The following is a 16,146-nucleotide window of genomic DNA, read 5'->3' as shown; positions in this document are numbered from 1 at the left end:
ATTTGAAAAACTTTAACCACAGAGTGAATGTAATGTTAACTGCCAGAAAAACTAAGTCCATTTATGAGTAAAATACAGATAAACAGGATTTTTTTTTTTTACAAAATTTACTTCTGGATACTATCTTATGATCATAAACAAGCTTCCGTCCAAGTTTGGTAGAAATCAAGGGTAGTTTAAGAAAGTTATTAAAATTTGAAAAACTTTAACCACAGAGTGAATATTTGTGGACGCCGTCGCCGACGGAATGTAGGATCGCTATGTCTCACTTTTGCGACAAAAGTCACACTCTCTTGATTATACCAATACCGATGCTAGCTAGTGCTTTATTACCTTGTTCGGATAATCGCTTTTACATTTGGTGAAATTTTCCATTGTAGTGAAACACTTTTCCTAGCAGATAAACAAAGGTTTCACAACATTATTGGCTGTAATGCCAACTTAACTGCTTGTCATCCATTATGAAACTACAACTTTTTCAGTTTTATCTTTGTTCATTTCAATGTTCTATTTTGAACAATATATATAGTTTATCAATAACCTCTGTAGTAATGCTGGTGTTTAAATCTAAGGAATAAAACTGCATTCAAAAAGTAGCAAGCATATTTAAATGCAATTTATACATGTATTAGCAAATCCATTGTTGTTGTTTGTTTCAGGCTCCACAGCAATGTCATTATTAAACAAGTAAAAAGGTGTCGAGAGATACTCCCTGAACTGCACATTAATTAAAAGAAAACTTTCTTTAATTTTGAGGGTTCAAATATGCTTGGAGGTACTAATGAACTTGCACTAGTATTGCTAATTTTTCACCTGTATAAATGTGTTACAATTCATAATGGGATACCCTCCCCAAACCATTTTTAAAAAAATCATTTTAGTAACAGTGACCTTAACCCCATTATCAATAGGCTTCTTTCCCTTTCCCTATATCTTCCAGGTATAAATTTCATTCCAATCAAGCAAGGGGAACTCAAGTTAACATCTGGAAACCATTTTCCAATTTTATTCTATTTTACTAACAGTGACCTCAATCTTTGACCTTTTAACCCTAAAAGCAAAAGGCTTCTTCCCATCTCTTTATCTTCCATATGTATAAGTTTCATTTAATCAAACAAGGGATATTCTAGTTATCATCGGAAAACCATTTGTTTCAAACAAGGACAAACAGACAAAGCAACTACTATATGCTCCAGAAATATTTTCAAGGAGCATAAAAATAAAAATTCGTAAGGGTTCCGCGGAACCCAGTGTCTCGCCTACTTCTGCTGTTAATCACAGGCTCAACAAAAATGAGGAAAAAAATTAATAAAAATATTCCTCTCTATACTATCTTTTGATTGTAAGTAGCTTCTGTCCAAGTTTGGTAAAAATCCAGGATAGTTTATGAATCTAATAAATGTTTTAAAATAAAAACTTAAACTGCAGACTGTTATGTAATGTTAACTGGAAGAAAAACTAAGTCCATTTATAAGTAAAATACGGAGAAAATGGAACAAAATTTTAACAAAATTTCCTTTTAGATACTAGCTTTTAATCATAAACAAGCTTCTGTCTAAGTTTGGTACATATCCAGGATAGTTTAAGAAAGTTGTTAAAATTTTAAAAACTTTAACCACAGAGTGAATGTAATGTTAACTGGCAGAAAAACTAAGTCCATTTATAAGTAAAATATGAAAAAAATGGAATTCTTTTTTTTACAAAATTTACTTCTGGATACTATCTTATGATCACAAACAAGCTTCTTTCCAAGTTTGGTACAAATCCAGGATAGTTTAAGAAAGTTATTAAAATTTCAAAAACTTTAACCACAGAGTGAATGTAATGTTTCCTGGCAGAAAAACTAAGTCCATTTATAAGTAAAATACGGTAAAAATGGAATTTTTTTTTTACAAAATTTACTTTTGAATATTATCTTATGATCATAAACAAGCTTCTGTCCAAGTTTGGTAGAAATCCAGGGTAGTTTAAGAAAGTTATTAAAATTTCAAAAACTTTAACCACAGAGTGAATATTTGTGGACGCCGCCGAAGACGCCGACGGAATGTAGGATCGCTATGTCTCGCTTTTTCGACAAAAGTCGAAGGCTCGACAAAAATGAAAGGGGGTGATAAAGGTTCTCCTTGTTTATCTCCATTGACATTTACAAATGTGTCAGAATATACTCCATCAGAATTCACACGAAGGTGCATAAATCAATTTTATCATATTTATCGCTTTGCTGCTTATACCAGAATTGAAAAGCATATACCACAATATTCTTGTCTACATTATCAAATGTTTTTTTTAACAGAAGTAAACAAATGCACAGAACCATTTTTCTTTTCCTTATAAAAGTAAAGGAAATAATTTCTATGAAGCACAAAAATAGTATTTATAGTTGATTAATATGTTCGAAATTCAAATTGATTTGCTGATAATTTTTCCTGGTCTAAAGTCAATGTTCTTAATCAATTGTTCAAAATAGAAGTGAAAAGTTTGGAAAATATAATAACAAGTACAATTGGTCTAAATTCATTGTCATATTTTTTCTGCACAAATTTATAATAATAACTAGGTCTGTAGGTAAATATACTAACCTTATGGAAGACATTATTTAGGATGACAACATTTTTGTTGTTCACAGACCAAGTAAAGGACAATGGAGGTCTGGCTGCACCAAATGTAAATGGCGTCTCCTGGTCAGTCTGTCCCACAGCATACATTGGCATCTATAATGAGAATGTACTCTATTACTACAATTTATGTAATTAAAAGCCAGTTATGCTCAGTTTAGATACAAAAATTGTAAAACACTAAACTGATAATTGCAGGAATTGCAATAAAAATAATTACATCAGCAATTTCTTTTTTTTTTGTTTGTAGTATGAAAATGTCCTGAATAGTTATTCATTTGTTTGTTTGGCAACTGTATTTATATGAAATTCAATGCTATTTACATGGAATACATAGTTTATATATAATCTTCTCATCAGCATAATAATATCATTGGTTATCAGTTATCATATTTTTAGAAATTTTGAATAAATTTTGAAATTTTCATTCAATGGTTGACACCGATATGAATGTTTAACCAGATTAGCAGTCTTTAAGCATTTGATTGACACAATTAATAACTAAATGGCTGTTATTTAACATCCAGTAGCAAATGTTTCATACACATTAAGGACAATCTTCCTCTTAGAAATAGGAAATGTAATTTAAAAAAGAAATATGTGTTCATTATTTATGTTTTACACCAACATTCCAACTGGAATACAGGTGCAAAACATGATCCAGTGTCATCACCAAAATATTTTATTTTATTCTAATGCTGTTAAAGCTTCTACATACATAGTTTTCACACAGTGCAACTTGAACATGAATGTCTTACAAAATAATTACTTTTGCAACCAATCAGAACACAATTTGAGAGCATATTAGTATTAAGCATAATTGTAAATTGCCAAACATTTACTTTAAGGACTTCTCTTTTTCTCTTTTATCTGTACACCCATCTTAATTCTGACAGTAATTGTCTTTAGAATTTTCTTTATTTTTAATTTTTTATTCCCCTTTAAATATACTTTGTATTTTCTTCCCATTATTCAAACCCTTTCTTTGTTCTTTTTGTTCTTAAGGTATAGAACCACTAATTTGGGCAGGGTCAGGAAGAATATATTAGGAAGTAGTGCATATCTCAAAACAAATCAGTTCCTAACCATAGCTGTTTCTTTTAAAATGTGTGAAATATTTGGGTAATTTGGGTATAAAATGATATCAAGGACCTGGGATCACTGTTGAGCCCTTGTTGAATGCTTTTGAATGTTTTGAATTATAAAAAAAATATGCATTTATTTGCACCTGTCCTAAGTCAGGAATCTGATGTTCAGTAGTTGTCGTTTTTTGATGTGGTTCATAAGTGTTTCTCGTTTTTTATATAGATTAGACCGTTGGTTTTCCCGTTTGAATGGTTTTACACTAGTAATTTTTGGGGCCCTTTATAGCTTGCTGTTCGGTGTGAGCCAAGGCTCCGTGTTGAAGACCGTACTTTGACCTATAATGGTTTACTTTTATAAATTTTGACTTGGATGGAGAGTTGTCTCATTGGCACTCATACCACATCTTCTTATATCTAATTACCAGTATGTTTAATTTTTTAACACAAGCCAGGCTATAAGTATTGTTTAAACATGAAATGACTGTTGAACATATACACAAGACAAGATGGTTATGAATGCTGAAAATAGCAGAATTTAACATAGAAGTAATGAGGCCATGAACTAGTAGTTTTATACCTTAAAACATAAAATACATCACTTCACAATTAGTGAGGAACATTGTTTAAAGTGTAAATCAACTTTAAACTAGGTACTTTTCTCTCTCTCCAGTGTCAATTTTCCATAGGAATATTGTTTTAAGTGTGTGTATATAATTTTAAACACCTTTTATGTACAAACTTTTCTCTCTCTCTCCACTGTCTATTTACTAAAGGAATATAACACCTTTAGGTTAATGCTTTACATGCAAATATGATATATTTTTTTTAATCATAGGGACCAAAATATACATTTGATGCTACTGGTCTAAAGTTTGAGGCTATATATAATTTTCTATATAAACCAATTCCTATACAATTGCATTGCAGTATTGCAAAGAAAAGATCAAATATAGTACGCTAGTCATACACATGCTGATATATGGTCATAGAAAATTCAATGATATTATATCTTGTCAAAGACTTATTTTAAATTCAGTTCTGGTTTTATTTCATTACTTCAAATTACCAAAATATTTGCCCATGACTATCACTATACATCTTTTTTCCTTGTACATACCACACCTTCTAGGAGTGGTGAATAATTAGGCCAAGTTTCATTAATTAACTCCAAGGGGTTTGAAAGATACTGAGCAGAAATGTTTGTCTTACATGTGCACAGTGGGTCACAAAGTTTTTGAACATGACTTTCAATATTGTATGGTTTTCTCACTTAAACCCAACACACTTTCAAGTAGTGAATAATCATGCCAAGTTTCATAACCAAACTGAACAGGGTTTTAAAATCAGGGAGTGGAAACAAATTCTGATGGAATGACATACACACAAGTTGATAGGCCATCCACTTATCAATCGACAGAGCCCTAATTAATATGAGTCTGATTTTTGCATATTGATTAATGGCAGATTCAGTTTTTTATTCATTACATTTTTACAAACAGTTTTATCTACAACACTACAAAACTTTGCCAAGATGTTTCAATAAGCAACATTTTCCTTAAAACTTGACACACACAATACTAAATTAACAAGAGTGAGGTGAACTTATCACAAATAACCCTGCCTGTTGCACTATCAGAAATTTCACAGATGGAAGGTCATGACTCTATAGCAGTACAGATTAAGTCAAAACTCTGGCCAATTTAATGTCCATGACATAGTGTAATAGTTTCAAATAGTTCAGAGAAGTTGTATGTTATTAACAAATGGAATAAAATGCTCCGCAGGGCGCAGCTTGATACGACCGCAGAGGTCGAACCCTGAACAGTTGGGGCAAGTATGGACACAACATTCAAGCTTGATACAGCTCTGAATTTGGATTGTGATTAAATATTTGACACAGCATAGGTTTCTGACACAGAATGAATGTGGTCTAAGAACTTAAAAATTTTAAATTGGACATTCACCTATTATGGTCCAATATCCAAAATCTAAATACATGGTTAGATTCAGCATATCAAAGAACCCCAAGAATTCAATTTTTGATGAAATCAAACAAAGTTTAATTTTGGACCCTTTTGACCTCAATGTGGACAAAGTTGATAACGGGGCCCAAAAATCAAAAATCTAAATACATGGTTAGATTCAGCATATCAAAGAACCCCATATATTCAATTTTTGTTGAAATCAAACAAAGTTTAATTTTGGAACCCGATTTGGACCAACTTGAAAACTGGGCCCATAATAAAAAATCTAAATACATGTTTAGATTCAGCATATCAAAGAACCCTAAAAATTCAATTTTTGTTAAAATCAAACTAAGTTTAATTTTGGACCCTTTGGACCTTAATGTAGACCAATTTGAAAACGGAACCAAAAATTAAGAATCTAAATACACAGTTAGATTCGGCATATCAAAGAACCCCAATAATTCAATTTTTGATGAAATCAAACAAAGTTAAATTTTGGACCCTTTGGACCTCAATGTGGACCAATTTAAAAATGGGGCCCAAATTCCAAAAACTTAATACACGGTTAGATTCAGCATATTAAAGAACCCCAAGAATTCAAGAATAAAACCCCATTGAAATTGATCAAGAAATAAGCAATTTATAAGAAGTATCTTCTTTTGCACAATACTGTGCAATTGAATATTTCTTGCTATTGCACAATACTGTACAATTGACAATTTCTTGCTATTGCGCAATATTGTGCTATTGGATATTTCTTGCTATTGCGCAATACTGTGCAATTGAAGATTTCTTACTATTGCGCAATACTGTGCAATTGAAGATTTCTTGCTATTGTGCAATACTGTGCAATTGAAAATTTCTTGCTATTGCACAATACTTATTATATAATAATTTACACATCCTGTTTGGTGTGTATCTCCTACCATATCATTATTATTTGCTTTTAAATATTAATCAGAAATAACCAACTTAAAATGGAAAATTTTAAAAGAAAAAAAAAAGGAAAAAAAAAAAAAAAAAGAAAAACAAAAAATCCCCCCTCCCAAATTTTTTGAACCCCCTTATGATTCATCACCCCCAAACTCAATACCAGCCTTCCCTTTGTGGTATGGTACCTTGCAGAGAGATCCATACACTTGAACACAAGTTATTGTCTGGAAACTAGAAAAATGTTTATTTTTGGCCCCTTTTTGGCCCCCAATTCCTAAACGTTTCGGGCAATTACCCCCAAACTCAATTCCAGCTTTCCTTTTGTTTGTGATATGGAACCTTGTAGTACAATTTCAGAAATATCCAAACACTTACACACAAGTTATTGTCATGAAACTAGAAAAATGCTTGTTTTTTGCCCCTTTTTTGGCCCCTAATTCCTAAAATTTTGAGGCAATTACCCCCAAAATCAATTACAGCCTTCCCTTTGTGATATGGAACCTTGTGGTACAATGTCAGAGAGATCCATACACTTACACACAAGTTATTGTCTGGAAGTTACAAAAATGCTTATTTTTGGCCCCTTTTTGGCCCCTAATTCCTTAACTGTTGGTACCATAACCCCCAAAATCAATCCCAACCTTCCTTTCGTGGTATTGAACCTTATGGTAAAATTTCATGGAGATCCATTCACTTAAACTAAAGTTAGAGTGCGAAAACCAATGTGTCTTCGGACGACGCCAGACGACGACGACGACGCCAACGTCATACCAATATACGACCAAAAAATTTTTAATTTTTGCTGTCGTATAAAAAAATTGGTTAAGTATAAACAAATGGACTGACACAATGACCTTTGACTCCTACAGGCAGGGGTATAAACATAGAAACAAAGCAAGTAATTATAACTCTACAATTAGAAGCACTCCATACCTTAACATGTAAAATGATCTAGTAATAAAAATAAATCAAGTGGCAATTTAAAACACTAAAAAAACAAAACAATATTATCCATCTTAACATGCTGAATTATTTTCAGAAAATGTCTTAATTTTCCTTTATTTGAAAAAGTAACAAATCTGGTGCAAAAAACATCACTTCATCTTGACCTGCTTTTTAATTACTTCAGCAAAAATTCAGACATTGATAGTCAGCTTTCCTATTGTACATACACAATCTAAACAATGCAATTCATTTTTAATTAATTATTTTGGAAGATTTATGGAACTCTGATGGACTATACTGAATGTAAAATACTGGGTATCAACTAAAATAATTTGAATGCCATGAAGAGAAGATTCTGTTTACAAAACATACCTCTGAAATAACATGAAAAAAATTTTAAAAAAAATATCTGAAAATATCTTCACTGACAACAAGTATTTTAATGGACTACAGGTTTCATTGAGCATATATCATTCACCTGGCTAAAAAATAACACATAATTAGCATGTCTTGTAAAATGGAATATTCCTGAAAATTCAGATAAAATACTCTTGTTCTTGTATTGATGTTTGAATTAAGGGCATACGATACAGTAGAGATCCCTCGTTGATTTTTTCTTGAAATTTTGGTAGAAGGTCAATTTCGATGTGTACTTTTGAAATATGCAAAGAAAAATATACCTTCATGACTTACTTTTTGAGATAATTTGGTTTGAAATTTGCATATTTGAAGGAAAAACCCTGAAATTTCAAAAATCAGGACTTTTAAGGAAAGTACCAATACTTTTGAACGAACAGCCATAATTTAACCGGGTTTTTTGTAAAATGTTCCCTTGATCCATGGCATCAGCATGCTGTAACAAGTTAACGGTTGAAATAAATAATTATATCCTAAATTCTTTTAATACAAGTGAAATAAAGAAGATGAAAATATTTTTGCGTCTACACAGAAGTGCAGAAAAAATTCTATCGTTGATTTTTTCTTAAAATTTTGGCGGAGCGTTCTTGAAACAGAACTTGATTGATTGCAAAAGAAAAAACTGGGGGTCCATGTGCTTGTTTTTTCAGTAAAAGCAATAAACCTTAATTTTTATTTGCAAACGGGACGTTTGCCAATAAGGCGCCAAACTACGTTGGAATAAGTTTTATTCGCAACAACGTCGTGAAATCTTTCCCGCTACGTTGTCAATTTCAGTGGTATAGCCAAGGTGTTTTTTTTAAACCAATGATATTAATCATGAAAATTAATAAAGCTGGCTCCTCGTAAATAGCATCATATTTGCCAAACCTTTATAAATTGTAACGAAACTTGGATAGAAAAAGTATTCTAGTAAATTACTTTTAGAAAAGAAATGTTCGGAAACAAAACAGATATATATAATAAAAAAATTAATTTGCATCTCTGCATGTCCGACATTAGTCATACAATTCATGTAGACAACACAGCTTAGACATAGTTTTAATTATTCAAAAGGCCCCGACATGACAAAATGTGCAACAATTATAAAGTAAGGGGGATGATATAAATATGAGGACATTTGGTATGATTGCAAAAGAGACAAATTAACTATCAACCATAGTTCAAATGACGAAGATAAACGCTATTAAAGGTAACCCTACGGCCTTCAACACAAAAAAAAAAAAAGAAAAAAAAAATAACAGACATACAAAGTTAAGAATGTGGATTTGATTTTTTTCCCATTCGAAGTTAATATTGTTGACTTCCTTATTAATGAATAAATATAACAATTCTCGTGATTTGGCCGATTTTCATTGCAGGTACTTTTTCAAATTCGCGCAATCGGGATTATGACGTCAGTGGATTTTCCGCAAATGTGACTACATCTAAAGCGACGTCGCGAAATGTAATCGTTCTTATTAGAAACATCGCTAAATTACAACGTTCTGATTAACAACGTCGCGAAAACAACACGAAAAGTTTTGAAAACGTTATTATCTGCCCCTGCTACTGTATCGTATGCCCTTAAAGCTTTTTAACATTAGTTCCATTTCTCATTGAACATGCAACGAACTGTGAGTTCAAAGACAGACAACCAAAATCTAGCTTAAATATTTTGTCAGTCATGAACCATAAAATGCATATCACAACCATCCAAATTTAGATAAAATATCCTAATATATGTCAAGTATCAAAATGTGATTCCACTTTTAACCAGTAACTCCTTAGATCTGGACCTCAACATCAGAAACTATCACCAGTCATCACTGAATAAAATGTTGGTCATGGTTGTTGTAATGTTAAATGGATCTGTATCAATTGACGAATGTAAATCTTGTATATACATGTATGGGGTGTATTGGGGATGATTAAATCTGAAACTTAACCAGTGTCATTCATGCATTATCTGCTTTTATTTGGAACTTATGGTATTAGACTTAAGAGCACTTACCTATAAAATATAGGTATTACATACCAAAAAATTCAATGTAGACTGTATTCAATGCAAGTTCTATGACAAGACATTGTTCTTCTTTGTCTAGGCTGTGATCTGACCCTTAATTTACTACCTAAACAGTCACCTGGCCCGAGAACACAGTTATTTCATAGTGCATTTCTTTTAGACAATAAATTAAAATTAAAAAAATTGCACTTCCTCTATCTCAAAAAGATTTTTACAGTGTAGTGTACTACTTTTGGGACAAATAATATCAAAATTATAGAAAAGTCAACCAGCTCTAACTCAAAATATGGACAATTCTATGTTAAGGGGGTCTATAATTCAGTTTGACAGCTTCAGGCATACCAATTTTTTACCTTTTTTAACTGGACCACATCACTACTTTACATAAAAATTCATCACCCAAATTTTTTTAACATGTAATTTCATCCCCCTTCTTAATATTTCATGCATAAAATATAAAGAAATAAATTTGGAAAGTGTATGGAAAAAATTTGCAAATTATACACTGTCCACACTAGGGACTATATTCGTAAGACAACGAAAATCAAAGGACGATAACTGTGTCCTCGGACCACCTTTTCCCCTTTTACTTGTATCCAACAACATAAGGTCCTTAATGAAAAACTTGACCAGAATCACTTATGAGTAGGACTAAGAGGAAAGGATGAATTCATAATATCGTTAATATTTTATTTCATAATGGTTTTGCATTATTGAATATTGTTAATTTAATGGGTTATATTTGTAGATTTTTTTTAAAAAGAGTTTTACAAATTATAAATTTATCATATCATTTTCCCTTGAAAGAATGACTTCTATTTGTATGTCTAATTCACATTTTCTAAGAAATATATGTATAAATCTTCAAATGACTATTCTTTCAATGTTTTTACTTGAAAATTCAATGAAAAAAAGTTATTTTCTCACAGATAGCAGGTTTTATTTCAGTATAACACCACTAACCTGAGTTCCAGTTTCCAGTCTGGATAATGGAGCAAATATCTTTATCTCTCCAAGCTGTATCACATTCACTATAGCATCATCCTGTAAAAAAATATCATCACATTGTTGAATAAGTTTCCATATAGTATAAATACACATTTCTCTCCATCATTCAATATAACATTTTATATAATGCAAGAAATGTCATTGCAAAATCAGTTTAGTATGCTGCATCAAACCAAGTCATTAACAGCCAAAAGCCAAGATTGATGTTGTTTGATACAGAAGCAAAACAGATTTTAGTATGTATTGTTTAAATTATCATATATCTTAATTAAAATATTTTTTGGTAGTTGTTGAGAACAGCCACATGATACATTATACTTTGCATTGTGTTTTTTGAGTTTCTTGTTATAGCTAGATTGTTTGACGTACACCTGAGGAGAGCTTAGAACACATTTTTTTCTGTTGTGGATTGTGGAACTCCGATCTACTAGCCATTGTTTGTAACTAATGATAATTTACATTATCTCTGGGCACTGCTAAATTAATCATTTTACACTGGCTACATACATTATTTTCCTGAAGTCTTTTGGTCAGTCTTGCTTACCTAATGGCAAACAGAAAACTCTTGTTACAAATTGATGATTATTCCCTAGTTCGTTATATCTCTTGGTCTGGCGTGATTAAAGACAACAGTAGTACCTGTTTACTTTATTTACTCAGTCCTGTCTAAGCAATGTCAAAAGTAGACCCTTCTTATAAGTTGGACTTATTTACTTGGCTATAACTGTTTCTCCAGTCTCTGGGTCCCATCAACACAATGAAACAGTAGACCTTTGTTAGAAGTTTGACTTAATTACCTGGCTATATACAACTGTTTCTCCAGTCTCTGGGTCCTGTCCTACAGCCTGACCAATGACAACAGTAGACCCCAGCTCCATGGCCTCCAATACCCCACTTCTAGACACTGAAGATACCTTCCTGTTCTTAATTGAGAACTGTACTGTACATTGTGGTGTAGGCCCTCCTTTACTTAAAACCTACAAAATACTCTAATGATGTATAGTCAGCTTCCAAAGATACAATAAGGTTACATAAGACATGAAATCCCTGCAAAATTAAATCATTATATATGGCAAGACTTGATGAGACCAGTATAAAGTCAGAAAGCAATATGTGCAATAAAATGTTTGGTTGGCTTCACAATCTAATAATCTTATTAATCAATAAAAGCTCCAATAGTAATAAAATTACCAATTAAAATTGAATATAATATGAAATATTTGGATCTCTTCAAGGAATTTGACTCAAACATTCCGTCTAAGTTTATGTGAATGATTTACAAAGTAAAGATAAAAATTTTAATGTTTTGAGACTATTTGTTTCATTGTATGTACTTCAACAGTAATGCATCTCCATAGTTATCAAAACAAATATCTATGTGGAATTGGTCACTATTTTGTACATTTTTTTTTTGCCTTCTTTAACTTAAGGGGTCCAAACCTATAGAGCTATTTACACTAAACTAACCCTAAGCCTGAACATAACCAAGAACCCTGACACTAACCCTGAACCATAACATTAAACTGACACTCAAAGGACCCCTAAAGTAAAGGAAGGCTATTTTTTTATAGTTAACTGTTCAGTCATGAAATTTACTACTACTAATGACTTACTTGGAACAAAGCACCTGTAATTAGAGTTATGTTCTTTGGTATTAACTGTAACGGTGGGAAAACCTGAAAAATAGGTAAAGAAACGTTAAGAATTACATTCTACTGAATAGTAAAAATTATTCATACCTAAAGTAATACCTGAAATAGACTAAAATCATATGATATGTAAAAAATCTATCCTGATAGACCAAGTCATAATTAAAAAGACAAGGAATGAAGTACTTAGTTCAAACATGACTTTCTGACTTTGGACTTTTTTGGCAAAAATCCAAGCATTTAGTATATTTTGCTTCAATTTATACATATATATGCATTTATCCTGAAATCAACCTTTCTACTATACAAATACAGGGTGGCAGATAACATGAACCAATAAATGTATACTAGACGTTTTTTTATAGTCTCCTGGTATCCTGCCTCTGTTGTGAGCAAAACAGTTATGATCAAATTACTGTTTACATAACAGTTCAATTTCAGTCCTCAGCGAGTCTTGCTTTTATCTCGGTTTCTAAAGCTTGTCAAATAAATTTCATATTTTCCTACACGGTACGAACATTATATTTTTTCTATCGTTGACCTCTTACCTCTACTGGTTTGCTTTGACTTCTAACAACACCTGTTTGTGGATGTGCCCGAGCATGAAGTGTGGTATGTCCAACCTGAGCTCCGTATAAGATATATACAGCTGTAAACTCATCTATATATGTATCAGGATCTGGTCTGAAATTAAGGAAAGCAACTGATTTTATTGATTTTAATCAATATTTCAACAAGATGTATCTATAAGAAAAAGTGAAATTGGACTTTTAGTGGTTTTTAATAGCCTTGAAGATTTTTTTTTAATTCATATATTTCTTTATTTTTCAGATAACATGGGGACTTGCTTCCAATTATGCTGCTAAAAACAGTTATATGTGAGGTTAATCTTCTATTATAAACATGAGTCCAGGAAACCATAATAAACTAAAGATCAGATGTCTTAATAGGTGGGAAATAAGACCAATTAATAATTCTGGTTTTCAAGATTCCTGGCAATAAGAATTGTTTGGTTGTTGGTATTTAAAGCCACTTTTAGCACTATTGGCTATTTCGTGACGGTCAGTTTTTATTGTAGGAAGCCTGAGTCTGCAGAGATAACCACCGACCTTCAGCAGGAAAACTGACACTCTTAATCAATTAAAATTTGTGTAGAAAGCACCTGCCACATGAGGGGTCAAAACTCACAACCTCAGTGTGGACAGGCTAATGATACAGTAGGTGAACAACTTAGACAACTCGGCCACCAAGACCACCCAATAAGAATTGAAAAGTGTTTAGCTGAAGACCTACCTAACAGTTATGATATAAGAAGCTGGTATAAGTTTGAGGTCCATCAATGTGAAGAAGCTGGCTCTTAGTGGTTTGTTGTGAACATCCATTACTTTAACTCTAGCCTTCACTTCATGGTCAACTTCCATCTACAATTATATATTTTTGTATTAAACTATACTATCATTAATATTCACATAATAGAAATTATCTCCATGTGAAGTTAAGTACTGTAAATTCAATTTTGCGATGTTTTTACTATTCCAAAAACTGGTATGTTACGCATAAAATAAATCAATTTGAATTTTGATAGCATAACTGCTATGCGGCATTTCTTGAAATAAAATATTTTTGATAAACTAAAGAACTAATGCTGTCTGTAATCTTTTAAATTATGTAAATAAGGTATGATTGATTGATTGCTGGTATTAAACACCACTTTCAACACTTCCATGGACTTCTACACTGCACTTAAATAAACAGTAAAATGTTTGCTTAGCATATAATTTGTGGTAAATGTCAACAGTGAAATTATGTGACTTTTTCCTGACATATAGTTTGTAATTCTAATAATTATACCGTTAAAAGGCTTATATAGTCCGCAGTTTTATTCTCCAAAATTGAACCTGCCAGAAGGGGTGCGGACTATAGAGTACAATAAGCAAGAAATAAGAGAAACAAAATCGTGAGGTTTGTTTACATTCCGCCATGTTAGTTATTGATATTGTAGAGGGCGCTCTTATCATTTTTCAAACTAATAATTTTACCTTATCCATATTAATAAGTTATTTTTATTCAATATCAAATTAAAACTGATAAATTTAAAAGTTAAACACTTCATTACAAATTTCTTGTTTCTTTTCAATGCATTGATTAAAATAAACTGGTATCTGCTTGAATGAAACGATACAAAAAAAGTAAAAAAGACAACCGTAAACCAGCTTACGATGTGTAAATTACAAAACGTAATCGGTTATTATTTGTTCCGTTTCCATGGTTCATACTGACAAATATGTTTTATATTAGCTTAAAACACTTCAAACATTAATGTAATAGATATATCAAACACTGTTTTACATAAAGATGGAACTGTTTTACTTTCAAAGTCGTATTATAGTGATATCTATGATGTACGGATTTCGACTCTCACCGTTTTTTTTCCTTCTTTTACACATGCTATTCAAACTTCCGGTTTAAACATACACAAGTTTCTAAATTGTTTTTTGTGTGATTTAGACTTATTTCAACAATCGTGACGTGTTCTAGAATCATTTACAAGCAGTTTCAGCTTCTGTTTGATGATGGAAAACAGGTTTTTACAAGAAAATACCGCAAACGACCATGCACGATTTGAAATTACCAGAGTTTCATTAGACCTTTTCTAACAGTTACAAAAAGTTTTTTTACCTGAAATTTTGTGGGGAGAAAGGGGTGCGGACTATGTACCAGTGTGAACTATACAAGCCCGATTACGGTACATAAATTTACCTTGTCAATAACAGACAAAAGGACACTTCCCACTCCAGACACATACACAGAGGCTGTCAAAGGTTGTGGCATGGTTATACATAAATCATACACTGTCAGACTTAGAGATCCATCTTTCAGGGGATTAACCTGAATCCTCTTATCTTTCTCCTGATAATCTACACTGACAATACCTCTCTGTTCTGGTACTACATAGAAATAGCCTGATCCTTTCTCCACAACAATGGTTACCTGAAAGATGTATATATATATTATTTTTTTTTTACTAAAGATCATGTTCAAAATAAAGAAGTCTACTATCCAACAACTATGTAATACTTTTATGTAATACTGGAAAACTCTGCAGGTTCAGAATCAAGGGATTGCCTACACTTCACAGTAATACTAAAAAAAATAAACGACCAGAAAACTTTCTTAAAAAAGTATATGATAGATTGAACTTACGATTTTTATTTTGTGCTTTTTTTGTAAATAAATGTCTTCTACTGGTTTAATATGACATGATGATCTAGCTCAACACAGCAAAATTTTTCAACATTAATAGCAATTGCTGAAAGAAGATAAACTGAACTTATACTTACTTTATTTGATGGATGATTAAAAATAGATATTACACTAGGCGTCAGCACAGCTTCATCTACCAATCGTATGTCTATTGTCTTTGTCAATCTAGGATAAATGCGGTTCTGCCAAAAAAGAAAAATCAAATTCACATGTTGGCAGACAAAAAACAAACCAGACTTTTATTTCAGATCAACTCAT

General features: G+C 31.8%; 1 protein-coding gene across 2 annotated transcripts in view; it reads right to left on the bottom strand.

Annotated features, from left to right (window-relative positions):
- Positions 1 to 16,146, bottom strand: part of LOC127706751 (nuclear pore membrane glycoprotein 210-like) — an 84,489-nt gene that overhangs the window by 19,902 nt on the left and 48,441 nt on the right. For both annotated transcript variants that reach the window (XM_052211409.1, XM_052211410.1), the window contains 8 exons: positions 15,966 to 16,070; positions 15,385 to 15,615; positions 13,918 to 14,045; positions 13,173 to 13,308; positions 12,589 to 12,651; positions 11,773 to 11,952; positions 10,931 to 11,011; positions 2,580 to 2,711 (listed from right to left, as the gene is read on the bottom strand). In XM_052211409.1, coding sequence (XP_052067369.1) covers positions 2,580 to 2,711; positions 10,931 to 11,011; positions 11,773 to 11,952; positions 12,589 to 12,651; positions 13,173 to 13,308; positions 13,918 to 14,045; positions 15,385 to 15,615; positions 15,966 to 16,070 — 1,056 coding nt within the window. The remainder of the gene's footprint in view (positions 1 to 2,579; positions 2,712 to 10,930; positions 11,012 to 11,772; positions 11,953 to 12,588; positions 12,652 to 13,172; positions 13,309 to 13,917; positions 14,046 to 15,384; positions 15,616 to 15,965; positions 16,071 to 16,146) is intronic.

This window comes from Mytilus californianus, unplaced genomic scaffold (assembly GCF_021869535.1).
Source record: "Mytilus californianus isolate M0D057914Y unplaced genomic scaffold, xbMytCali1.0.p SCAF_6, whole genome shotgun sequence".
Taxonomy (NCBI): domain Eukaryota; kingdom Metazoa; phylum Mollusca; class Bivalvia; order Mytilida; family Mytilidae; genus Mytilus; species Mytilus californianus.
The sequence above is the reverse complement of the archived record's forward strand: the minus strand, read 5'-3'. Positions and strand labels throughout refer to the sequence as shown.